Genomic DNA, 25,987 nt, shown 5'->3' on the forward strand with positions numbered 1-25,987 from the left:
TAAGTGTCTCAGAATCCAGATAATAAGAATAAATTAAAATAAAGCACTAAAATAAAACAGCTCCAGAATTCAAACAAGTAAGGTGATGGAATGACGATTGACCACGCTAGATTAATTACAATAGATATGAGGCAATATGTAGGCAAAATTAATTACAAAATCCAATTCAAGAGAAAAATATATAACGCAGCGCACAGTAGGTAGTTTGAGCTAGAAATGATTACATTTTTCATCTTTCGCATTACCTAATTTAACTTGATGCGACGCTTCTGACGCGTCTGGTAAAATTATTTAAATTAACTAGCATAGAGGTCGAAGCATAAGAAACAATATTTATTAAGAAAACATAAGGCTTTAATAGCCTCCTTACCTTTTTGGTCGATCCCAAGTGTCACAATTTGACACTTGTCACTCAAACTAACCAAAGCGTCACAACCTCCAAAGGAAATGAAAACTAAATAACGCGCCGTGTGTGTTTTCTATCTGTGTGAGGGCATCACAAAGAGGCTCGCTACGTCATGTGATCTATCGAGGTATCGCGGGACGGGTCAAAGTTCACGAGACTTGAAAATTTTAACGTGCAACGTAAAGCACAAAGTAAACGTAAAAGAGAGGGGTGGAGGCTGCGGGCCCTTGGTCACTTGGTGAAATCGGTACGATAGGCAAGTAAATCGGGAAATCGGTAAATACGAAAAAAAGGTCTTGCAAATCGGTATGATACCGATTAATCGGTATGAACGGCAGGTCTGATATTATATATTGTAAACATTTGAGTGGGAACCTATGCTTGTGTCAGGATGAGACTTATAGGTGATCTCAAACTAAGGACTTTGATAGTGTGCTCTTGGAATCTATGTCTGTTTCCTATTTGAACCAATTCCCCTTTTGTCTTCCCTTTTCTTGGGTGATTTAATTGTAATTCTAGAACTTTTTACTTTCCCATTTTCTTCCTTTTTACTGGCGCTGATATGACCTGAATGTATTGCAAGCGCCGTAAAACCCTTAAAAACAGCAGTGAAGACAGGTACACACATATGTAACTGTCAATCAATGTCTCAGTACGGTAAGTCATCAGTGGTCGAAATCACCGGGCGCATAAAAAAAAACCCCATTTAAATAATTAATTAATTTTTCTTATGTTGGCTGGGTGAAATGAGTTTGAGGAAACCGTGTTCGAGGTAAAAATTAGTTCGAGGAAGGAATGGAATGATAACAAAAAATAATAAGGAAAAAATTTTGGACATTGGAATGAGTTTGAGGAAACTGTCCTGGAGTGTTGTCTAAATAAGATCAGAAGGAAATAGCTATACTATTTAGGCTATATGTAGCTCGAATAAGTGTTGATATATCTAAAACCATCCAAGCGCTGTGTAAAACCCCACCCACTTCAACAAATAACAACAGTCAACAAACCAAACTCATGTAACACACGGTCCTGACGATGGTTGATTAGGCCTGAAACATTAATGTAGACTGTCTCAAACATTGTGGTAAATATTAAAATAACAATTCGCTCCATTGCTACATGTCGAGCACTTTTCGTACCATATTTGTATCAAACACGATTCAATATATATATATATATATATATATATATATATATATATATATATATATATATATATATATATATATATATATATATATATATATATCCAGTCATCTGAATTGAAAAAGAAAGTGAATCCATAATTTTCAATGTGATTGCATGAAATGACACACTACTCCATTAAAAAAATACCCAATGAATGCGTGATTATAAAGGCATATTTTTATTATGTGGTCATATAATATATACACAGGAGCATTACACGCAACCAAAGCATGTAAAAATATTTACAATCAACTACTGAACTCTCTCTCTCTCTCCTCTACCATCCCTCTCTCTCTCCTCTCTCACCCCCCCCCCTCTCTCTCTCTCTCTCCCACCCATCCCCCTCTCTCTCTCTCCTCTCCCACCCCCCCTCTCCCTCTATCTCCTCTCCCACCCCTCTCCCACCCACTCTCTTACTTTGTAGTAAATATTTTTAAAGAAACAACTTTGTCGATTAACATTCTGCAAGATGGGAGCTTTTATAAGTGCTTGTGAACAAAATATAAGACTATCGGAATTCAAACCCTTCTTTTTGTGTTTCTTTTCATCTTACAATAATAATCACAATCCGTAAATAAGGGGTGAACATTGTCCTGGAAAGTCTGATACCTACTTTCTGCCATAGATTTTTTTAAAAATTTATCTTCTGTCGCACAATTTTATGGCCAATATATATTTATATTTCTTTAATTTTAAAAATTAAAAACAGTTACCGAACTGGAAAAGTTCAAAAGGCACATTTTTTCATCAAAACTAAATTAAAACAATTTGTTCATTTAGTTTTGTTTTTTTTATTTAAAAAAGCACAAAATTCTACATGTGTCACAAAACCTTCCAGTCATGTATGTGTACTCACACAGACTAATCATTAACAGCACATTCATACACACACCGAGCACCAATCCACACCATCCTCTCAGTCCCAATATTTGATCACCCCATCCCAACCAGCAGTTGCCATTTTAGAGGTTTCGTGAGGGTGCCACAAAACGCTGATGCACACGTCGTCGTGGGCCTTGAATTTGGAATACAGTTTGGTACTTCTCCAATCCCAGATATACACTTTCCCATCAGCATCTCCACATGAAATGTAGCTGGAGAGAAATGAAATAAACATATGAAAATGACAGTAGAACAAAATAATATTCAAAAGAAAAGTATCCAATTAGAAAGAAAAAACAAAAAAGATTAGGGAGTTATCAAAAGGCATTGCTTCTTTGATTCTGAAAGATAAAAAATGCGTAAATGACTCTACAAATGGAATCAACTCATACAAAGAGGCATTGCTTCTTTGATTCTGAAAGTGATAAAAAAAATGCCTCTACAAATGGAATCAACTCATACAAAGAGGCATTGCTTCTTTGATTCTGAAAGTGATAAAAAAAAATGCCTCTACAAATGGAATCAACTCATACAAAGAGGCATTGCTTCTTTGATTCTGAAAATGATAAAAAAAAATGCCTCTACAAATGGAATCAACTCATACAAAGAAACCATGGATCATTCAAAGGGATATGATATGCTTCGATGTAAAATGCACGAATGAAAAAAGTTATATTTGTCTTGCCAATATATATTTCAAAAAACTCAATTTCAGATGAAACGCAATTTGATCAAATGTTCTTTGAACTCATTTACAACAAATACTGATTCATCTTGACTATTTACTATATGTTTGTCTTTATACATATAAATATTATTCAAACAAATCTGAGATGATTTTTGCATAATTTGGGGGCAAATGTCAGAAATGTAATTATGATTGACAAGACGCCATTCCTGTTTCTTATTAATAAAAAAAAAAATCAACAAAAACTCAAAAGAAAACTGTATCTTAATGAATCAACACTTGACACATTTTCAAAATTTATGGTAGATGATAACCCACACAATAGTGGCATAATATGAGAACAGAATAAAATTATGAAGTGAAACTGCACTTTGAAAAAAAAATTAAAAATTATTGTTTTTTAATCAAAGTGAATGATAAGCCACAAACCTCATCTCCGGTGAGAAATCTATACCACAAGCAAACCCAGCCACCTGTGAAAAGAGCAAAGTATGATAATACATTATTTAAAGGCTTCTTTCTTTTATAATTGGTAACAATAAGGCAACCAAAAGATGGGTGTATGAGGTTGTCCAAAAAGATCACATTTGTGACCCATCTTCTCAAAACGGTATTATGTCGGAACGAACCATAATGCTTAAAATCCGAATTTAATGTTAAAACTGGTCAAAAATATAAATTGTTGGCATCAGCACCCTAAAATATGGTATCCACTCTCCTCAATAAAACATACAAACTCAACACAAGTCTGATATTTCTGGCTATAAATTAAATTTTCAACACCTTATCCATCCCGACTTAAATACCATTTTGAGGCGAAGGGTCACATTTGACAAAAAAGACAAAATAGAAATTATATTGAAAGACTGATAAAAAGATTATATAACTTGTTTTTACCTGGTTTTTTTTTTTTTGGGGGGGGGGGGGGGGGGGGGGGGTTTCTGTTTTAACTATTGAGAAATGTCCCAAAAATGTGACCTAACAACTAAGGTATAACACGAGTCATTTTTTTAAAAATGTACCAGTACCAGAATGCATTGGACAGAATAAGTCGTATGAGAGGGTGGACTAAGTGCAGGGATAAGGCAGTCTATGTCAATCACTCCAAAAATCTATCCCAAACCATCATTAAATTTTAACATATAAATTATATTCAAATGTACAAATCGAGTTGTTGTCTCTAACTATCAACTGGAGTAAATGTTAAACTCCATGAAAATGTCAAGATTGTGGATCAGGGCAACAAGGATCTTTTAAACAGACATGGTGGACAAACTTACAAAGAGCTTTTCAAGTAGATTTCTACACGATCATATTTTTAAAAAAAATAATAATTGATAATTTAATTCGTTTTATACTGTTTTTATTTTGTTTTTATTCTGGTAAATCCCAAAACATATGACCTCAATACGGAGAAACAGCAAATGCCATCGATGCAATGCCTTTGTGTTTTATTAGGGAAATATGACTGATTTAGTCTTCCGTTAATTTGCCTTAAACACCTATCTAGTTTGAAAGGTTTAGGGAATGCTTTGGATACACACCATGTGTCCTGTGAATGTCTTTTTCCTGATAAACTTCATTCTGTTGAGAGCATTGAAGACACATATCTTGTTGTCCATGGACTGGCACGCCAGCCATTTTTCTGTAAGAGGCAAAAGGAAAGATGTAAGTTGAAAAGTTAGAGAATGTAATAAGAATAACAAAAAAAAACCAAACACTATAATATACTTCTTAGGGAACAATATAAGTTCAAAGGTTGAGCTGCACAAGGTGAAAAAAATTCATAAATTGCAGTTAAAATCATTGTCCAGGGGTTTGCCATCAAAAGAGGTGGGATGAGGGATGATAAGATTACTAATATTTTGACTAATATGTAGGCAGCGACTACTACGTACATTGAGTATATGCTTGTAATACTGGAAAGTCCAGCTTACATATAGAATACATGAGAAAAATGTTCCCTATTGTCGACAGAATTGATGATTAACAATGGATTTGTGTTTACTTTTCTTTAAAAATTACCATCTACATTGTTGCATAATTTGTGCGGCTATGTGGTCTAAAGGTATGGCACTCACTTTTGGATCTGAAGGTTGAGTCCTTGGAGAAGGCTCTTTATGCACATTCTCTCACCATACTCAGGTATAAAATGAGTACCTGGCTGTTAACAGTGCTTTCTCTCTGTCCGAAAAAAAATGTAATATTGCCTAACAGGCGTCGTGTCCCGTTCCTAAATGTTAAATGTTGCTGTTGGCCAGGGTCCCCCTTGTAAAACATTTTGAGCAAGATAAGTGGATATTGCGCTATAAAAAAAAGCTCAATTTAAATGATGATTAAATGAACAGAGTAAAGTTTCCAACACTTACCATTTGGAGACAAGGTTACAGCCGGCATTGAATGCATAGATGGATCTGCAATGTATTTGAAGTCTACTGGAATATCCCTGAAATAAACAGAGAAAAATAAATTAATGAAAATGTTCTTATGATTGGAATTTTTAAAGAAAGAAAAAGAGTGTACACTGCAGGAACCATTATTTTCACTTCCAAAAAAAAAAAAAATAGACTTCTTAATTACAATGTGGATAACACAAGAAAAACCTTATAAAATAAATATAATTGATTATCAAATTATTATTATTTCTCTTTTTTTTTTTTTTATCCCTTTCATACTAATTTCAATGTCTTTGGTTAAAAATCCTTCTTAACAAGGATAGAGTAATGATAGATGATTCTCTATGTCTTTATATATAAATATGTGAGCTATTTGAAATGAAAGAAAACTGAAGATTATAATATAATACAAGGAAGTGATAAAGCAACCTTTACCCCCCAGCCTACATGAGATTTAATCCTTTAAACAATATATATTGCATATTGTCATCTGCTGGTAGTTAAGAATAATATCAATACAGACAAATGATAAGTGTGAAGAAAAGGGGAAAACAAAAAAAAAAGAGAAGCAATAATATGAATCAACTAGATATATAATGATAGCTTTTGGAATAAGAAACAATTTCCATGCTTTTTAGACAACAGAATTCAGACTGGATTGGATATAGCAGAGAGGAATTGAGACAGGATTGGATATAGCAGAGATGAATTGAGACAGGATTGGATATAACAGACGAATGGAGACAGGATTGCATATAGCAGAGACGAATGGAGACAAAATTGGATATAGCAGAGACGAATTGAGACAGGATTGGATATAGCAGAGACGAATTGAAACAGGATTGGATATAGCAGAGACGAATTGATACAGGATTGGATATAGCAGAGATGAGTTGAGACAGGATTGGATATAGCAGAGACGAATTGAGACAGGATTGGATATAGCAGAGACGAATTGAGACAGGATTGGATATAACAGACGAATGGAGACAGGATTGCATATAGCAGAGACGAATGGAGACAAAATTGGATATAGCAGAGACGAATTGAGACAGGATTGGATATAGCAGAGACGAATTGAAACAGGATTGGATATAGCAGAGACGAATTGATACAGGATTGGATATAGCAGAGATGAGTTGAGACAGGATTGGATATAGCAGAGACGAATTGAGACAGGATTGGATATAGCAGAGACGAATTGAGACAGGATTGGATATAGCAGAGATGAATTGATACAGGATTGGATATAGCAGAGATGAGTTGAGACAGGATTGGATATAGCAGAGACGAATTGAGACAGGATTGGATATAGCAGAGACGAATTGAGACAGGATTGGATATAGCAGAGATGAGTTGAGACAGGATTGGATATAGCAGAGACGAATTGAGACAGGATTGGATATAGCAGATACGAATTGAGACAGGATTGGATATAGCAGAGATGAATTGAGACAGGATTGGATATAGCAGACGAATTGATACAGGATTGGATATAGCAGAGACGAATTGATACAGGATTGGATATAGCAGACGAATTGATACAGGATTGGATATAGCAGAGACGAATTGATACAGGATTGGATATAGCAGAGACGAATTGAGACAGGATTGGATATAGCAGAGACGAATTGAGACAGGATTGGATATAGCAGAGATGAGTTGAGACAGGATTGGATATAGCAGAGATGAGTTGAGACAGGATTGGATATAGCAGAGACGAATTGAGACAGGATTTGATATAGCAGAGACAAATTGAGACAGGATTGGATATAACAGAGACGAATTCAGACTGGATTGGATATAGCAGAGACTTTTCAACTATGTCAACATCAAAAGAATGAATGATGCTGACCTCACTCGGCTCTAAACGAATAGAATTTAAACCACTCAGCTCTTTGTTATTATTTGTTAAACCACCAATTGGGTGATTAGTTCTTACCACAGTCCCTCTAGCAGCCTGTAAACATTAAAGGTCACATATGAAGACCACAGGGGAAAAACGATCAAAGTCACATTTTTCAGCTTTTGAGAAAATCAAAATTAAAGTTCGGAAACCAATTTGAAAACGCCATATGATAATATGAATTGAACTGAATGTGAATTACTAAACGTATATATTTTGACCACAAGTCAGATGCATCTAAAAAACAAGCTTTTGGTTGATTTTAATACCAAATTATTGTGACATTAGAACAGTAAGTGTCTTTCGGACTTTGATCGAGTTTCCCCTGCGGCCTTCATATAGTTTCTTGTGTTGGGACTATTGATGAGGTGGGCAGAACTGGTGGGTATTTTACCTCCATATAATTTCCTGTGTTGGGACAATTGATGTGGTGGGCAGAAATGGTGGGTATTTTAACTACATATAGTTTCCTGTGTTGGGACAATTGATGTGGTGGGCATAAATGGTGGGTATTTTACCTCCATATAATTTCCTGTGTTGGGACAATTGATGTGGTGGGAAGAAATGGTGGGTATTTTCCCTAAACACATTGCATCAGTATGATAAGTTTGATAACCAAATGCAAATATGGACTTGATTTAACATTGTTGTAATGGACAATATTTTTCGTTGGTATTTCCATAACAACAAGGCACTAAAACAACAATCTGAGTTATCAGACCTGCAAATAAGTATACATCGGGTAAGAAGCAAGATGGATCAAGATGTGGTGAGAAAAAACACAAACATGAGTAAAAAAAAAATGTGTTGGGTCAGACATACCATTCCCAAACACGAAGACTTTTATCATCTGAAGTGGACACAAATCTGCGATTGTGATCGATGAATGTGATGGTATTGACTGGACCGAGGTGACGATCGTATTCCTGTATTACCTCTCCTGACCGTGTGTCCCACTGAAATAGACAACATAGAAGAAAAAAAAAAATTTTTTTACAACAGTAGATACAAGCAGTGCTGATGGTGACAAAAAGTGAAAAAGTAGGAAAATGTTGAACGATTGCCTTTAAACCCCATTTGTACTGCACTAAACACCACTTTTAGAGCAATTGAGATGACAGACTATCATGATGATTGATACTCTAGCTAACTTCTGCAGAGTGGGAAACTGCACCTGTGTGTTCCAACACACATCAACTCTCTCACTGCTAGCACATTGTTTCGAGAAAATGTAATTTTTAAAAGGAGGAAATTCCTCCTCTGGACTCTTAAATCGCTGATCCGAGGAAAACCATCAGCACTGTACAAGTTAACCAATTTACCTTGTTGACCTTTTGCACTCCCTTTTTTTCTTTCTGATTTTTTTATTTTTTTAAATTTTATTTTTGTTTGTTTAAGGGAATTCATTTTATTTTTTAAAGAGAAATAATACATAAGTGAGAATTTATAACATGTTATGTAATTGAAGTGCAGTTATATCATATAAATGGGGGTCTTGATAGCCCAGCTGGTAGAGTACTCGCCTCATACCCAAAGTGACCGATTTCGATCCCATGTGATCCCAGCCGGAAGCCCACTCCAAAGGGTAGCAAGAAATAGCTTTTGTCTGTTTCATGCTACAGAAACCTGAATTAACTCTGGCCCTAGGGGCCTAATGGCTGAGAAGGACTACTTTATATCAAATAAACAACAACCAAACATGTGACAAAGTGACGTTAAAATCTATAAGTCAAATTCAATAAAATGAAGTGCCATCTTACACAAACAATTTTCTTGTCAGATGTTCCAGCCACAAACAAATGCTGTTTATCTTCTTCCGGATGATACTTGACACAATAGGCAACTTTTCTATTTGTGAAACGTGCCTTGCATTCACCTGTCAATAAAAAATATATGAATAAATGAGATGGAAATTATAACTAGATCTATCACAGGCAACAAAACAATATTCAGAATATTGATGAAATATATATCAGGGGAAAAAAAAAAATAATAAGCAAGCTCATTTGAGCAGATATGTATCTAATCTACCTACGACAAGATAACTTCAGAACATGATAAACAATTGACGTATGAATAAAGTAAAATTTGTATATGAACTTTTTTTTTTTTAATGGAAAAAAAAAAAAAAAGTTTCCCACAGACGCAGGTCTGATATTATCACCACGACAAATTCAGAAATTTGAGCTTGACACCAGAATTTTTATTTAAACCCTGAAAAACACACTGAAATCTGATACACTCCGGAGATGTGGCTCTTGGTGCATACAGAGAGATGTGAGAACATGATAGCTTCATACGAATAATGCTTTTATCCAAAACCTACAGTATTGTTACACTTGCCTGTTTCAGTGTCCCAAAGTTTACAGTATCTGTCGTACCCACAACTCAAAAACTCTTTTCCGTCATTGTTGAAACAAACATCTCTGACCGCTTGTTTATGACCAGAATATGTCCGCACACAGCGACGTTCATTAAAAACTTCCCAAATCTGGAAAAGATAAATTAAATAAATAAATAGTAATAATATTAAAGTTGATGATGATGATGATAATAATAATAATAATAATAATAATAATAATAATAATAATAATAATAATAAAAACAATCATAATATCTTGTAATTATTTCCACTAAAACACTGAAAATAGAAAATAAAGAATATTAAGTAGTAAAAGTTTTCTACGTTGGAATATTACTTTATAACATTTATTCTGGGGGAGTTGATCTAGCGAGTCTAATATGTTTACTCCTCAAGAAAATCTGAAATACAGTATTTGCCAGGTTATGTAGCTTTAAATGAACACAATCGACATAAATTTTTAAAACTCTATACATGTGTCCAAGTTAGTGCTTTCTATTGTTTTTATTTTTTTAAAAATATTAAGTGATAGTTTTGCCATATTATTTTTGAATCACCCTGTACTTATAAATGCAAATTTTCTCTACAGCTTAAAAACTGAGTTGGACTTGGACGTGAATTAAATTAGGTAAAATAAACTCAAAACATATAAAAATACTTTTAAATTTTCTTTTTCCTGATTTAAAAAAACCTATGATATCTAAAACATTAGAATTCATATTTTTATTCCCTACACTACACAGGAGGATATATACAAAACAAGATGCATTTCAGTATGACTTATGACTTCTGCATCACAGAAGATTGCATTAAGTTGGGGTTTTTTTTTAATGATAACGAACGCGCAATCAGTTTGGGAATTGGGAATTTCAAAGTTTTTATTAACCAAATATTAAAAACTGATTGCAACCCAAATAGAACATACTTTAATTTTAGAGTCCATGCCAGCAGACAAAATAAGATGGGCAAACTTTGGAAACCAGCGAATGGCAGCAATGCCTTTTGTGTGTCCTGTCCAAGTATGGATGAGTTTCTTGGGAAGGAAGCATTTGACAGGGGGTTCCTCTGAGCGGAGATTGACACCAACATCTTGTGGAGGGTGCAGGAATGAGCGACCTTGATAGTCATGCGTGTCTTTGACTAAGAAGAAAGAAAAATCAAAATTATATTTACATTTGATATTTGACATATACACAATCATTTAAACAGATAATAATGAAACTTTTCAATGATGGTACTAAGCACTAGAGCAAAGCCCAGTTTTTGATAATATGTTCAATTTTCCCTCCTCAACTGTAGGTAAGAACATTGCTTTTCTGTTTATTCTTCGAAAAATTCTCACATGTAATCAATATTTATCTGATATAAGAAGATGAACAACTCATTAAATAATATAGTGCTTAAATGGATTAATTTATAAACTTTGTTGCTCTAGAAAACATTGACAAAAATAATGGGAAATAGTGTTTTAGCAAATAATATAGTAAATATAGGTTCAAACTGAAATTATAGGGATCAAGTTATCTCTTAAGGTTCAGAATAAATAAATTTGGGAAACGTGTAGAGAAAAAAAATGCTTATTACATACTATGCCACTAAAGTATTGTAGTTGTTTGTAATTACCAAATTACCTCCCTCGTATATTAATACAAACAACAAAAACAGAAGAAAAAAAAAATGACAGCAGAACAAACAAAATCAGTGCTGCCAACCCTGGCCCATGTAAATGTGTACAATGGAGAGCCAAAATGAGTAAGATTTTGAAAAAATGCGTACAATTCAGAAAAAATCGATAATTAGCACTATATCTGATAATGGGCAATTAGACTATACTAGCAATGATATAATCAATATTTGAAAGAATGAATAAGCTTACACTTTATATATGATAAATGGTATCAACTTCCAGATCCATATATAATTCTGAAGGGTCAAGAAACATATAGTGTTTAAGGGGATGGGCGGGTCCTCGATTGTCAAAAATCGAGTAAAATATCGATTTGAGATTTTTTTATTTTTGAAAAGTTTGAAACCTTTGCTACATGAAAATGTGTTTGTTGACTCTCAGATGGGTCAGTTTAGGTCCAAACTGACCTCTTGAAGTCCAAAGGGGTCAGTAAAAATAATGTTACAGCCTGGCTTGACAGGAAAAAGCCATATAAACATTAGGCCAATATGAGCATAAAACATCGATAATAATAGGCAAGTTTGGTATCGATAGTTTCGTCTATTTTTGGTCTATATGAAATGCCCACTGACAAGGTCTTCGGTCTATCTATATTTAGTCAAGAGCCTTTCCAAAAACCCCTTCTCTGACCTAATTGTGAGGGGTTGACTGATTGTAGTAAAATCGTGAGTAATTGTTGTGACCTTTGCCGTGCTAGCGCTGTTCTCATTGGCTGTTCAAAATAGTCGATGATAACCTGATACTGCTTTCTGAGTGGTTAGCGGGCGAGTCAAAGTTCATGCTTTGACCCCACCTTCGCATGCGTCGCATGTAAACATTGTTATTCTGTGTGTGATTTTTCTTCTTCCCGGGGACATACAAGTTTTGTTTTGTGAAAAGTACCAACAAGTACGCAACAAGTATGCCTAGAAAGACTCGAATTGTACGACTTGCAAAATCAGCAGCTCGAACAAGATGGGAACAGTAATATTATTGTGAATTTTTATAGTTAGAATTTGTCACTCCTTCGTAACATGATGCAAAATGAAAAAGCGCTGAGGTCTCTAAATGAAATGAATGGAGTTACTGTCGAGCTAGACTGCGTATTGGTTGTAAACGAATGAGCGAGAGGTTTGTTATGCACTTGAGAACGATAGCGCGCGCGAGAGAGAGAGAGAGAGAGAGAGAGAGAGAGAGAGAGAGAGAGAGAGAGAGAGAGAGAGAGAGAGAGAGAGAGAGAGAGAGAGAGAAACGCTTTACAAAGGGTCCCTGACCGACAGCAACACGTAAAATGTAGAACAAGACATGACGCCTGTTAGGCGATATTACAATTTTTCCGACAGCGACAGCACTGTTGACGGCTAAGTACTCATTTTACACCCGAATACGGTGAGAGAACGGGAGTAAATAGTCTTTTCCAAGGACTCAACTATGCGCTGAACCAGGCTCGAAATCAGGACCTTCCGATCCGAATACGAGTGTCATACCACAAGACCATATAGCCGCTCATAGCTTAGATAGATAGATAGATAGATAGATAGAAGAGAGAGAGGGGAGGAGAGAGAGAGGGGAGGTGTGTGTGTGTGTATGTGTGTGTGTGTGTGTGTGTGTGTGAAGCCGAGAAAAGGCAAGGCAGGAACAGGAGGCTGAAGAGGGAGGGCCTGCACATCAAGTAGGGTCATTTTGACGCATGAATGCATGATCTTGTCTGAGTTTCCTGTGCTTGAAACTTTGAATGTGTTTTTCTCTGTTTGTGCTTTTTCTACATATATTTTGCAACTCTTCCTTTATTTGTAAACATTTTTGAATGATTTTTCGCATAATCATACAGTATTACTAGCTTCATAAAACTGAGCATTTGTATTTCAGATTTATTTTATAAATTTTGCGTAAATGTGGGTCAAAAGTCCAAAAATGGGTCAATTTTTGATGTTTCAAAATTGATGAACTTTGAAAATCAATAAAAATAATACTATTGTAGATATTAGAAAATCGATGCTTAGCCCAAATGAATGGCTCAAATACTACTTGTGTACCTATTTTCATGTCAATAACTTGTCATTTGGCAAAACCTTAGCATTTTGAAAACTACTTCATTATAGGGTATGAAATTTCAAAATGGCGGCATTACCATGGTAACCAAAAACTGAAATTTAGGTTTTCAATTTTTTCCCTCTTATTAGGATATACATAACCTAAAATTACCACTAAAAGTCAGCTACTTATTACATTTTAGAATTTCGCCTTCAGGACCCGCCCATCCCCTAAGGTTCAGAATAAATAAAATTGGGTAACGTATAGAGAAAAAAAACGCTTATTGCTATGCCACTAAAGTATTGTAGTTGTTTGTAATTACCAAATTACCTCCCTCATATATTAATACAAACAACAAAAACAGAAGAAAAAAAACAACAACAAAAACAAAAATGACAGCAGAACAAACAAAATAACACGAGTTTACACTTCTTTGAAAAATCAACATTATCAAGTAATACACATGCAATAAAAAAAACTTACTATGCAATGTAGTCTTTTCTTCAATAATCTTTTCATCAAACACTTTTCCATTCTTATTCCGTTTCGCTAATATCTCATCAAGCTCTGCTTGCTCCTCCTGAGAAGAATGAAAAAATTATTTTATGTGATTTCCTTGAGTCATGATTTATAATGAAGTATCTCATAACAAATTCCAAATTGTAGAAATAGAGGATATGAAACACTTACTTGCACACAAAATGTTTGCACAGTATTCAAAGAGCCAACTTAATATGTTGATCTTACAGTCAGAAGAGTAAGTATAATTGCATGTCATTGTTAAACATCTGAAAAAAATATTAAGACTGAGATAGAAAGTATTTCTTTTTTTAACTGATGTATTTGTCTATGCCCGATGCAGCTCTGGCATTATGAGGCCGTTAAATTATATCTTTATTTCCTATTGTTTGAAAGTGTCACAAAAATTAAACAAAAAAGAAAAAAATTATTTCTGGTACGTTTGCATACTTTCAGTAAAAATTGTACTATGTGCTAGAGTGATAACATAAACTGCATTACACCAGTATTTCCAAGGATTTATAATTTCCCCCATTTTTGTAGCTCTTCAGAACCATTAGACCCATCAAGCCCCCGAGTTTATCCCAATTTCTATTTGTGAAATGGACAATAGCAATTGCTTGTTACCTTTTGGATAGGATGTGGGTCTATCACAAAGTACTTTCTGTAAGATCTAACATACCCAGCTACCCAATCACAGCCGAGGGAGGTGGGGGGAAATCTCAACTTCATCCAGGACAAATCTTGATCCCTTTGCATGTAAAGCTCTACCAAGGGGACCCCCAATTTCCCACTACATAAAACAATATAAACTATATGAACAAGAAGAGAAAGTAAGTTGTAATAACTAACCTCGCTTGGTCTGGATACTGTCTCTTCATCTTTATACTTGGCCCATGGACCAAGATAACCGTCTATATCTGATGAGTCTGTATTCTTCTCACGCTTTCTTTTCTTTGCTCTCTCTTTGGATAGGTTGCTTTCAAAGACCGAGCGACCTAGCAACAAGATTATTTTTAATGAAAAGATAAAGTGCTTGATCATAGAGATAGAAAAATAAAGAAAAAAGATTATGCATAAGGCAAATCAATATCTAGATGTCTTTTAATCTTTTTTTTTTTTTTAGATCTGAAAAAGAAATTTCAAAACATTGTTTTATATATCATCAATGCTTAGCACAATGTAATTATATATATAAAAAAAAAAAAAAATTTAATTGAGATTTTATATAGCGCAATATCCACTAAATGTTCTCAAAGCGCTTTACAAGGGGGTCCCTGGTCAACAGCAACATTTAACATGAAGGACAGAACATAAAGCCTATTAGGCGATATTACAATTTTTAAGACAAAGACAACCCTGTTAACGGCCAGGTATTCATTTTACACCTGAGTGTGGTAAGAGAATGTGAGTAAAGAGTCTTTTCCAAGGACTCAAATATGCGCCGAGCACGAGGCTTGAACCCAGGACCTTCCGATCAGAAAGCGAGTGGCATACCACTAGACCACATAGCCGCACCATATATATAAAAAAAAAAAAATTTAATTGAGATTTTATATAGCGCAATATCCACTAAATGTTCTCAAAGCGCTTTACAAGGGGGTCCCTGGTCAACAGCAACATTTAACATGTAGGACAGAACATAAAGCCTATTAGGCGATATTACAATTTTTAAGACAAAGACAACCCTGTTAACGGCCAGGTATTCATTTTACACCTGAGTGTGGTAAGAGAATGTGAGTAAAGAGTCTTTTCCAAGGACTCAAATATGCGCCGAGCACGAGGCTTGAACCCAGGACCTTCCGATCAGAAAGCGAGTGGCATACCACTAGACCACATAGCCGCACCATATATAAAAAAAAAAAAAAAATTTAATTGAGATTTTATATAGCGCAATATCCACTAAATGTTCTCAAAGCGCTTTACAAGGGGGTCCCTGGTCAACAGCAACATTTAACATGTAGGACAGAACATAAAGCCTATTAGGCGATATTACAATTTTTAAGACAAAGACAACCCTGTTAACGGCCAGGTATTCATTTTACACCTGAGTGTGGTAAGAGAATGTGAGTAAAGAGTCTTTTCCAAGGACTCAAATATGCGCCGAGCACGAGGCTTGAACCCAGGACCTTCCGATCAGAAAGCGAGTGGCATACCACTAGACCACATAGCCGCACCATATAAAAAAAAAAAAAAAATTTAATTGAGATTTTATATAGCGCAATATCCACTAAATGTTCTCAAAGCGCTTTACAAGGGGGTCCCTGGTCAACAGCAACATTTAACATGTAGGACAGAACATAAAGCCTATTAGGCGATATTACAATTTTTAAGACAAAGACAACCCTGTTAACGGCCAGGTATTCATTTTACACCTGAGTGTGGTAAGAGAATGTGAGTAAAGAGTCTTTTCCAAGGACTCAAATATGCGCCGAGCACGAGGCTTGAACCCAGGACCTTCCGATCAGAAAGCGAGTGGCATACCACTAGACCACATAGCCGCACCAAAGATTAATGACCAAAACTGCCATAGTCAACAAATAAAAATCTATTTATTGTTTTCTAACCAAACAAAAATATAGATCAAACCAAAATGCACTATTATTACTCTTATTTCATCAATTATTACTCAAAAATGCTTCATAATTGATGAAGGCACCTTTTCAGATGCCTGTAATTGATGTCGCGTCATTCAGTTTTGTCATAAATGCAACACTTAATTAAAATATAGTTAATAAATTCTCCTCCAAGATTTTGGTTAAAATATCCCAATCTGGGGTTAAAAAAAAAGTCTATGTATTTATCCCAATTAAATCTGCATAAGTGGAATATCGGTAATACCCTCTCACTAATTATGAAGAAGGGGTAAATGAGAAAGGTATAATGTACATTCTAGATTGTCTAATATCTGGGCATATTCTAAAAATCATCAATTCTTTTTCTATTAGTTATGCCCTGTCCTTCGTCAAAAGATCTTAATATTATGAATTAAAATTAAGACAAATCTTGTTTTACTTATCTTCCCTAAATGTAAATTAAGGGAATGGTAAACACAAATAATAATAATAATAAGAAGAAGAAGAAGAAGAAGAAGAAGAAGAAGAAGAAGAAGAAGAAGAAGAAGAAGAAGAAGAAGAAGAAGAAAAAGAAGAAGAAGAAGAAGAAGAAAAAGAAGAAGAAGAAGAAGAAGAAAAATAATAATAATAATCTCCATGTGATATATGCTTTCATACCACTTGTCTCTTCCAGAGCATCTGAGTCGCCGACAAAACTCTCTACTTCCCCACCTTTGTCCACTGAAGGATCCAAAGCAAAGCCTGAGGAAGAAGATTGAAATTGAAGAATACATTGTGTGTACTTATGAAGATGATATTAAATCTTAAACATACAAGCTTGCATGCACTCGCCAAGACTGAAACAGCATTCTTTTCTCTTAAACAATTCAAAACTTATCTCATATCTTTTAGTGTGTGGATATGAATTTTGAGAGCTTGATATATTTCCGAGCCACAGTCCATAACTGAGATACTTTGGAGAAAATATGAAGCAGTTTTATAAACAATCCCCCCACCACTCCTAACACCTCAACACTTTAGGTATAAATGGATAATAATGTGAAATTGAATGTAAGCTTCAATTTAATTACAAAAACATATCAAATGAACGTTTTGGGTTTCCCCTTTATCAACAAAACAGGATGAATGAAACACCACAGATGATTGAGATAATGTGGTAGTGGCGTAGTTAAGACGAATAAACAAAAGCTTCGAGCAGCAACATTTACATTAGGTATAAATGGTATAAGTTAGAGTTTTGGGAGATTTTACTGCAATGTAACATATCAAATTATGTGGAGGGAATAAATGCAAAAATAATAATGGCAATATCAATTAACCATAATACTGCGAATACATCAGCAAGTCTTTGAAAGATATAATTGTATTCATTCTAGCGATTAAAATTATTATCAATTATGTTCTTTTATATTACTGTCACATTTTTATTTAAGAGCTCACAATCAACAACTTTCAAGTAAACAAAATATTATTTGTTCTACCAACCGTAGCTTGTGAAAGTTTTCCTCTGTGTGTCGAATGTGAAATGATTGACATGAGCAGGTTCTACAAACCCTGACAGTGAATTCTTCACTGCCTTTGCTTGTTGTGACTTATACGGATTGACAGGGCCTACCTGGGGATCGCAGATGACATGTTTGTATAATTAGGTGGAAACAACGTAAATTTTAACTAAAAAAAAGATATAAATAATCATTTCAATGACTTTAAAATGAAATATGCAGAGAAGTAGCAAACCTTTTATTAAGGTCCAAAAATCAGAAATTTTGAGATGCTACTTTCATCTATTATTCTACCTATTATAAATCCAGATTCTACAATTGCTCAAAATATAACAACATGATTCAATTTTTAAATTTGGAGCTTTCTAACAGTGCTGATGGTGACAAAAAGTGAAAAAATTGAACGATTGACTTTTACTGCACTAAGCCCCACTATTAGAGCAATTGAGATGATAGACTGACTATCATTGATACTCTAGCTAACTTCTGGAGAGTGGGAAACTGCACCTGTGTGCTCCACCACACATCAACTCTCTCATTGTTAGCACATTGTTTCGAGGAAAACCATCAGCACTGTTCTAAATTCATAAAAATTCAAAAGTGTTTTTAAAAATCATCTACTACATTAGACTATTGTCATTAATGGGAAAAATTCAAAATGCTTTGAAAAAAGGTGAGAGCTGTTAATGCCATGCACCAAAAAACAAGAAGTATATAAAAATGCTTATACGAAATATAAATCAAATTTGGAGATTTAACAGATGACTATATTATTACACTCTTTATAATATGGTCTACCACTCAAAAGCATGCAATGCAATTTGATCATAAATTCATTTTCAATCTAACATTTTGGATGAGATATCTAGATTTGAAAAAAAAAAAAAAAAACAAATAATGATTAAAACAAATAGGTATTTTCTAATCCAATGAAGAAACTTACTTGAGGTGCAAATAGCTCATCATGCTTAGGATTATACTTTATCTCCTTCAACTTTGGATCAATATGTCGCAATCCTGATGTATCTTCCTGTACATTTAAAAATCAAAATACAAAAGTTTAAATCATTCAAATCCAGAAGTTACTAATTACTTTAGAAGGAATATTCACCCCTTCAAATTAGATAAATATAGAATCTATAGCTAATATTGAACTGATGAAATAGACAGGCAGACCGACAGAACAGACAAATATTTGACTTGTTCTCAGACTAAAAATAAAAAATAGCTGTCCAGATATCCAACTACAACTTAAATAACCAATATAGTCGCCTTTACTGTTCTGTTTACCTAAATTTCTAACAATCTTAAAATGTTTTCTATCGAACAGCTCAATCATTGCCTGATTTCTGATTGGTAGTGTCATGATATTGTTTACTGTTTAGAGATAGTTCTATTTGTCACTTAATGTTTGTAATTGATCTGTGTCTGTACTGTATTGTCTAACTCATTGTGTTTTAATTTCTTTCCAGATCATGTCGATTTAAATGTTGAATAAAGCCTATATTTTGCATGGCAATCATTCGAATTACTTTCTAGCTTCACAACAATTTATTCAACATTTAACATGGAACGATTCCTTCGACCTGAGCGGTTCAGCGCTGAACCCAATACGCCTGATGCATCAAAACAATGGAATCACTGGCTCTGTACATTTAACAACTTTCTCTCTTCGTTACCCGAACAGGCGACTGACAACAAACTCAATCTGCTCGTCAATTTCGTCGATCCTGTCGTCTACGAACATATTGCTGATTGTACTACATTCGATTCAGCTGTTGACGTTCTGAAGAACATATACGTGAAACCAAAAAACGAAATATTCGCGAGACACGTCTTGGCTACTACAAAACAAGAACCAGATCAATCCCTCGATCAGTTCCTTCAAAAGTTGAAGAGACTTGCCAAAGAATGTGATTTTAAAGCTTTTAACTGCTGATAAGAACAGGGATGACTTTATCCGAGATGCTTTCATCTGTGGTCTCTCTTCTAATCAGATCAGGCAGCGACTCCTCGAGAATAAGACAATCGAACTTATGGCCGCTTATGAACAGGCTCGATCCTTGGAGATGGCTGAAAAACACTCTCAGAACTACAGCACACCAACAACTGTGCCATGTGGCAGCACTGCTCCTCCGCCCTCTGAAAAGGAACTTGACTCATTCAATGCTTCAGTCACGAACTCTAAATGCTTTTTCTGCGGATACCAACGACATCCTCGATCAAAATGCCCTGCTAGAGAGGCGCTGTGTAAAAGTTGTGGAAAAAAAGGGCATTTTCAAAAGGTATGCCAGTCAAAAAGTAAAAACGAATATGCATCTGCGGCAGACCCGAATACACTCAGTTCAGCCTTTTCAGCCGCGACTCCCGCTAGTCTCTACAGAGCTGTTATTGACGTGAAATTGTTTAACAAGCCCATTAAAGCGTTGATAGACACCGGAAGCTCAGAGAGTTTCATTTCAACAGAGATCGCACAAAGTCTCCAATTGAAGATTTTCAAATCAAAGAAAGAAATCTCCATGGCGTCTACTAATCTTTCCAGTACAACCAAGGGTCATTGTTTTGTCTCTTTGGAATACCAGGGACGTTTCTATGAGAGTGTGAAATTTTCCATCCTGTCAGGGTTGTGTTCGGACTTGATTTTAGGCCATGACTTTCTTGAACAGCATGATGGAGTTCAAATATCCTTTAAAGGATCAAAGCCTACTTTCTCCGTTTGTAGTCTCACTGCTGCAAAAATCGAACCTGTTTCTCTTTTCAAGAATCTCCTTCCAGAAGTCAGACCTATTGCAACAAAATCAAGACGATTTTCATTACCAGACAAGCAATTCATTGACTCTGAGGTTAAGAAACTTCTTGACGAGGATGTGATCGAACCATCTGATTCTCCATGGCGAGCGCAGGTATTGGTGACAACTAACGAACGACACAAGAAACGCATGGTTGTGGACTATAGTCAGACCATCAATCGCTTCACTCTACTCGATGCATATCCACTTCCAAACATTAATGAAATGATTGAAACAATTTCAAACTACAGTGTCTATAGCACCCTCGATTTGCAAAGTGCTTACCACCAGATCCCAATAAAAGACGAGGAGAAACTGTATACGGCTTTTGAGGCCTGTGGAAATCTCTACCAATTCAAGCGAATTCCCTTTGAGTTTACTAACGGAGTGGCTTGCTTTCAGCGCATCATTGATTCCATTATTTGAGATGAGAAACTGAGTGACACATTTGCTTACTTAGACAATGTGACAATCTGTGGCAGAAATCAGCAAGAGCATGATGAAAACCTTGTGAAATTTCTCAGGTGTGCCAAAGAACATAATATAACATTCAATGAAAGTAAGACTATACAGTCTGTTAGACAAATCAAGTTACTTGGATTTCAAGTGTCCAAGGGTTGCATTCAGCCAGACCCTGACCGATTACGGCCACTGAGAGAACTTTCAGATCCTCACAATATCAAATCTCAACAGAGAGTGATTGGAATGTTTGCATACTACTCATCCTGGATACCTCATTTCCGGATAAAATACACCCACTGGTCCAAAATACCACCTTTCCATTGTCAGGAAAAGCCAAGGACTCGTTTGATCTTTTGAAAAAGGAGATTGAAAACGCTGCTGTCGTGACAATTGACCACAACGCTCCTCTAGTTGTAGAAACCGACGCTTCTGAAATTGCAATCGCAGCAACACTAAATCAAGGTGGACGTCCTGTGGCTTTCTTTTCAAGAACTCTGAACCACAGTGAAAAGAAGCATTCTTCTGTTGAAAAAGAGGCTTACGCTATTGTGGAAGCCCTTCGAAAGTGGAGGCACTATCTTCTTGGAAAGCATTTCAAACTTGTGACAGATCAGAAAAGCGTTGCCTTTATGTACGGAAATTCTGCAAAAGGAAAAGTCAAAAATGATAAAATCCAAAGATGGAAGATTGAACTGTCAAGCTACAGTTATGACGTTGTGTATCGACCTGGAAAAGACAATGTAGCGGCTGACGCATTTTCAAGGGAGTTCTGCTCATCTACTGGTTCAGATTTAGAAACTTTAAAAAGCCTTCACGACTCACTCTGCCACCCTGGAATTGCAAGGATGAACCATTTTGTCAGGTCAAAGAATCTCCCATATTCCGTGGATGAAATACGAACAATCTGCAACAACTGTAGGGTTTGTCGTGAGCTAAAACCTTCATTCTACAAACCGCAGAACCTCAAAGTGGTCAAAGCAACTCAACCATTCGAGCGTTTGAGTGTGGATTTCAAGGGTCCCTTGCCGTCATCGTCCAAAAATCGGTATCTCCTTACAGTTATTGATGAATATTCTCGCTTCCCTTTTGCGTTCCCATGCTCTGATATGAGCTCATCAACTATCATCAAGTGCTTGTGTCAATTGTTCTCATTGTTTGGAATGCCTATTTCCATACATTCTGACAGAGGTGCTAACTTCATGTCAAGTGAGCTTCAAGATTTCTTGTGCAAAAAGGGTATCGCCTCAAGCCGAACGACCCCATACAATCCCCGGGGAAATGGACAGGTAGAACGTCTGAATGGAACCCTTTGGAAAACTATCACGTTAGCCCTGAAATCACGTGGTTTGAATGTTAGTCAGTGGGAGTCAGTGCTTCTTGACTCTCTCCATTCAATAAGATCACTCTTATGCACTGCGACAAATGAGACTCCTCATGAACGAATCTTCCGCTACAATAGAAAGTCAAGCACTGGTACAACACTTCCTAGCTGGCTGACTACTCCAGGAACTGTTTTGATGAGGCGTCATGTAAGAGCCTCTAAATACAAACCATTGGTGGACGAAGTGGAACTGTTGGACGCTAATCCGCTCTATGCCTACGTCCGACTTCCTGATGGTAAAGAAACTACTGTGGCTTTGCGTCACTTAGCCCCTGCTGGTGAAATGACTACTACCCAACCCTCCAATGAAGAATCACCCATGGCGTTTGACAACACGAGCGTAACTCCACATTTTCAACCTGTTCAAAAGAATGTGGGAAACGATATTTTACCTGAAACTGTTCTAGAACAGCTTGATGTACAAACTGTGGAAGCGGGTGTAGTGCAAAAATCTGCCTTGGACGAACCATCAGTCTCTGATCCTAACAATCCTAATGAGCTTTCTACTCAAAACGAATCCCGTTCAAACTCCAGAACGAGTGGCTTCATTCGGACGAGACCATACAGTTTACGAAATAGAGAAGCATAATTTGAAATCTCTTGCCACATGCAAGGGGGGAAGAATGTCATGATATTGTTTACTGTTTAGAGATAGTTCTATTTGTCACTTAATGTTTGTAATTGATCTGTGTCTGTACTGTATTGTCTAACTCTTTGTGTTTTAATTTCTTTCCAGATCATGTCGATTTAAATGTTGAATAAAGCCTATATTTTGCATGGCAATCATTTGAATTACTTTCTAGCTTCACAACAGGTAGCGTCAATTGTCAAGGACCGTGTCCTTTCATCAACTACGCATGTGTACTTTTAACTGCCACGGAGTACCTTTAGTGTCACGAAGTGATGTATTGCCACAGAGTGATGTTATTAATATTAATTAATACTCTCTTTTACTCTTCTTTCTCTCTCTCACTCTCTCTCTCATTTTCTCTTTTTTTTTCTCTCTCTCTCTCACACCCTGTCATTTTCTCTTCACCCTCTCTGTGCCATTTTTTCCTCTGTGTGTGTAATTCTCTGTCATTTCCTCCTCTCTCTCTCTCTCATATTTCCTCTTTTTGTCACGGACCTTGCCAGCTGGTAAATCGTGAACTATTTACTATTAACTGCCACTGATTGATCTTGTTGCACAAATGTTTTACGTTAATACTTAATTGTTCCTTATTAAGAAGATGTGCAGATTATTTCCTTAAAATAAAGGAAATCTTACTTTGTCTTTTTTAATCTAGGACTTGGCAGGGATTTACCACTTCGTCCTATTTTTTTTTTTCCTGCTGAATCCGAAATCAACAGTAATTTTTGTTTTGATATTATTTTAACTTGTCTTGGAATTCGTGAAAAGACATAAAAATTAAAAACAAATGCCAGCAAGTGTTGACTCTATCCTTTCCACAACGATTGACAAGGAATGAGTGAATGGAAGAAAGTAGAGAGTGACGTGATTCGGTATTCGTATGCGCGCAAATCAAGGCTCGACGGAAATCACCACATGCAGCTGAAGAGTTCCAATTGACTCCTTGGCAGTTGATGAACTGTCAACTACCAAGGACTCACTCCTTGGCAATTGACACTTCTTTTCTGATTACCAGATAGTTTTGATATTGAGGTAGCATCATTTGGCATTGAGCCATCACAGGTGAAGGAACAATTATGTTTTATCGAGTCAGTGACTGCGGCGAAGCAGGAGTACATTTATGAAAGTATTCAATTGTAGGAAGCTTTGCAGTCGTCAGCAATTTAAATTGTGACTGAAATATTGAAATCTTATGAATAATTTGACATTTGGGTTATTTTCAAGTGGGACATCAATTATTATTATTTTATTATTTTTTTTAAAAGAAGCATACTCCCAGACCTGAATGTAGTTTGAGAGTTCAAAAGGCTGATGAGAAAAGACATGACAATATTGCAAGGAACTTAAGTGAAGACTCAAGTAAAATAACCTTGTCTACTTGTAACTTGTAATTGTAACTTGTAATGAATTATGATGCCAGTTATGACTCTTAATTTATTGGGAGCCAAATTTATTATACTTCCTAAATCTCTGTCAATAAGGATGAACGATTAGTCGCAGACAGTGTCTGTCAACAAGAATCCTAATGAGTAAAAAGTATGTTTTTCTAATCTAATCTTTTGAATTCACAAGTTATCGAAAACTGGTTTTTCACACATAAACAATGGACTTACATTTGACACTACATCAGGGGCAGCTATCAATGCCAATGTTGAAGCATCTGATAATGAAGAACTAACAGGGGGAGGTTTTAAATGGGCATTTAGACCATCATTGTTCGTTTCATCGCCTCCTGAACTGTCGTCTGAATCGCTGTACTGTTGAAGAGACAAGAGCCCCGCCATGTTTTAGGCTCGGTGCAAAGAGAACTCTATGATAGTCTCGGAGTGACTATAGGTATCATTGAAAATATATTATAATTAAAAAGTGCCGATTTCTGTACTTTAAAAAATATTGTGATGCAACATACTCATTAAAATTGGGTTTTTTTTTCTTTTCTGGTCACTCCAAATAAACAAATACGTATTGAGGTCAATGTCCCTCCGCTCCACTAAACGTTTCTTCGACGTCAACTCAAAAGTAGACTTGGAACGAACAGTCTCGCACGGCCTCCGGCTGTTGGCGTTACCCACACCCTTATTACCCCGGTTTTCCATATTACATTCTTCTAAGAAATCGGATTCCTGTGCCTGTCACACCCATAGACAAACCCCGCTAAGTGGGAAGATTCCCCTACCGGCCCTATAAGTCTCAAACAATACCGAGATGTTGTAACAACATTAGGGCTGAATACGTGGTCTTTTTCAGACCTGGATACAGCAGAGATCGGCCTGTGCCTGCGCCGGTGATGCACGCGGACTAAGCCTTTCCAACCAAGTCAGCGATCGGAGCTCTGTACATTTACGCGGCGGGTGCATCTTGGTCCCAATTACTCCTACCTGCCAGGAGGTTCTCCTACCTTCTAGAGGTTTTGGTTCCCACTCCGGCAGCACTGTTGGTCTGAGCCTCGTACACCTCTTACCTTCAAGGAAGTGCCAAATCCTCACGATTGAGCCTCGCCCACCAACTACTTACCAACTTGTCACGCATCCCCAATCCCCCAAGGTTGTCTTACTAAACGATGTGGATGTTCGGTAACCGATGGCTTACTAGACTAAAT

The 25,987-nt window shown here is 36.0% G+C and overlaps 1 protein-coding gene across 1 annotated transcript; it reads right to left on the minus strand.

Moving 5' to 3' along the window:
* Positions 1-1,756: 1,756 nt before the first annotated feature.
* Positions 1,757-25,196, minus strand: LOC144967142 (pre-mRNA-processing factor 17-like). The gene is made up of 15 exons (XM_078904011.1): positions 25,002-25,196; positions 19,069-19,155; positions 18,109-18,238; positions 17,281-17,364; positions 14,900-15,045; positions 14,012-14,108; positions 10,754-10,968; positions 9,810-9,957; positions 9,227-9,342; positions 8,289-8,422; positions 5,534-5,610; positions 4,709-4,809; positions 3,594-3,637; positions 1,989-2,688; positions 1,757-1,920 (listed from the first exon to the last, which is right to left on the minus strand). Exons 1-14 carry the CDS (start codon positions 25,170-25,172, stop codon positions 2,511-2,513), a joined length of 1,728 nt encoding a protein of 575 aa, XP_078760137.1. The 5' UTR covers positions 25,173-25,196; the 3' UTR covers positions 1,757-1,920; positions 1,989-2,510.
* Between the last annotated feature and the right edge of the window lie 791 nt (positions 25,197-25,987).

Source organism: Berghia stephanieae, chromosome 3, assembly GCF_034508935.2.
Source record: "Berghia stephanieae isolate SIO BIC M18660-M18661 chromosome 3, UCSD_Bste_1.3, whole genome shotgun sequence".
Classification (NCBI taxonomy): Eukaryota; Metazoa; Mollusca; class Gastropoda; order Nudibranchia; family Aeolidiidae; genus Berghia; species Berghia stephanieae.

Coding starts and splice junctions, on each gene's coding strand:
- LOC144967142 (XM_078904011.1), bottom strand. CDS start 25,172: ATGGCGGGGCTCTTGTCTCTTCAACAGTACAGCGATTCAGACGACAGT. Junction 5,611..8,288: donor AGTCTTCGTGTTTGGGAATG/GTATGTCTGACC, acceptor TGTTTATTTCAG/GGATATTCCAGTAGACTTCA. Junction 3,638..4,708: donor AGACATTCACAGGACACATG/GTGTGTATCCAA, acceptor CTCTTTTCACAG/GTGGCTGGGTTTGCTTGTGG.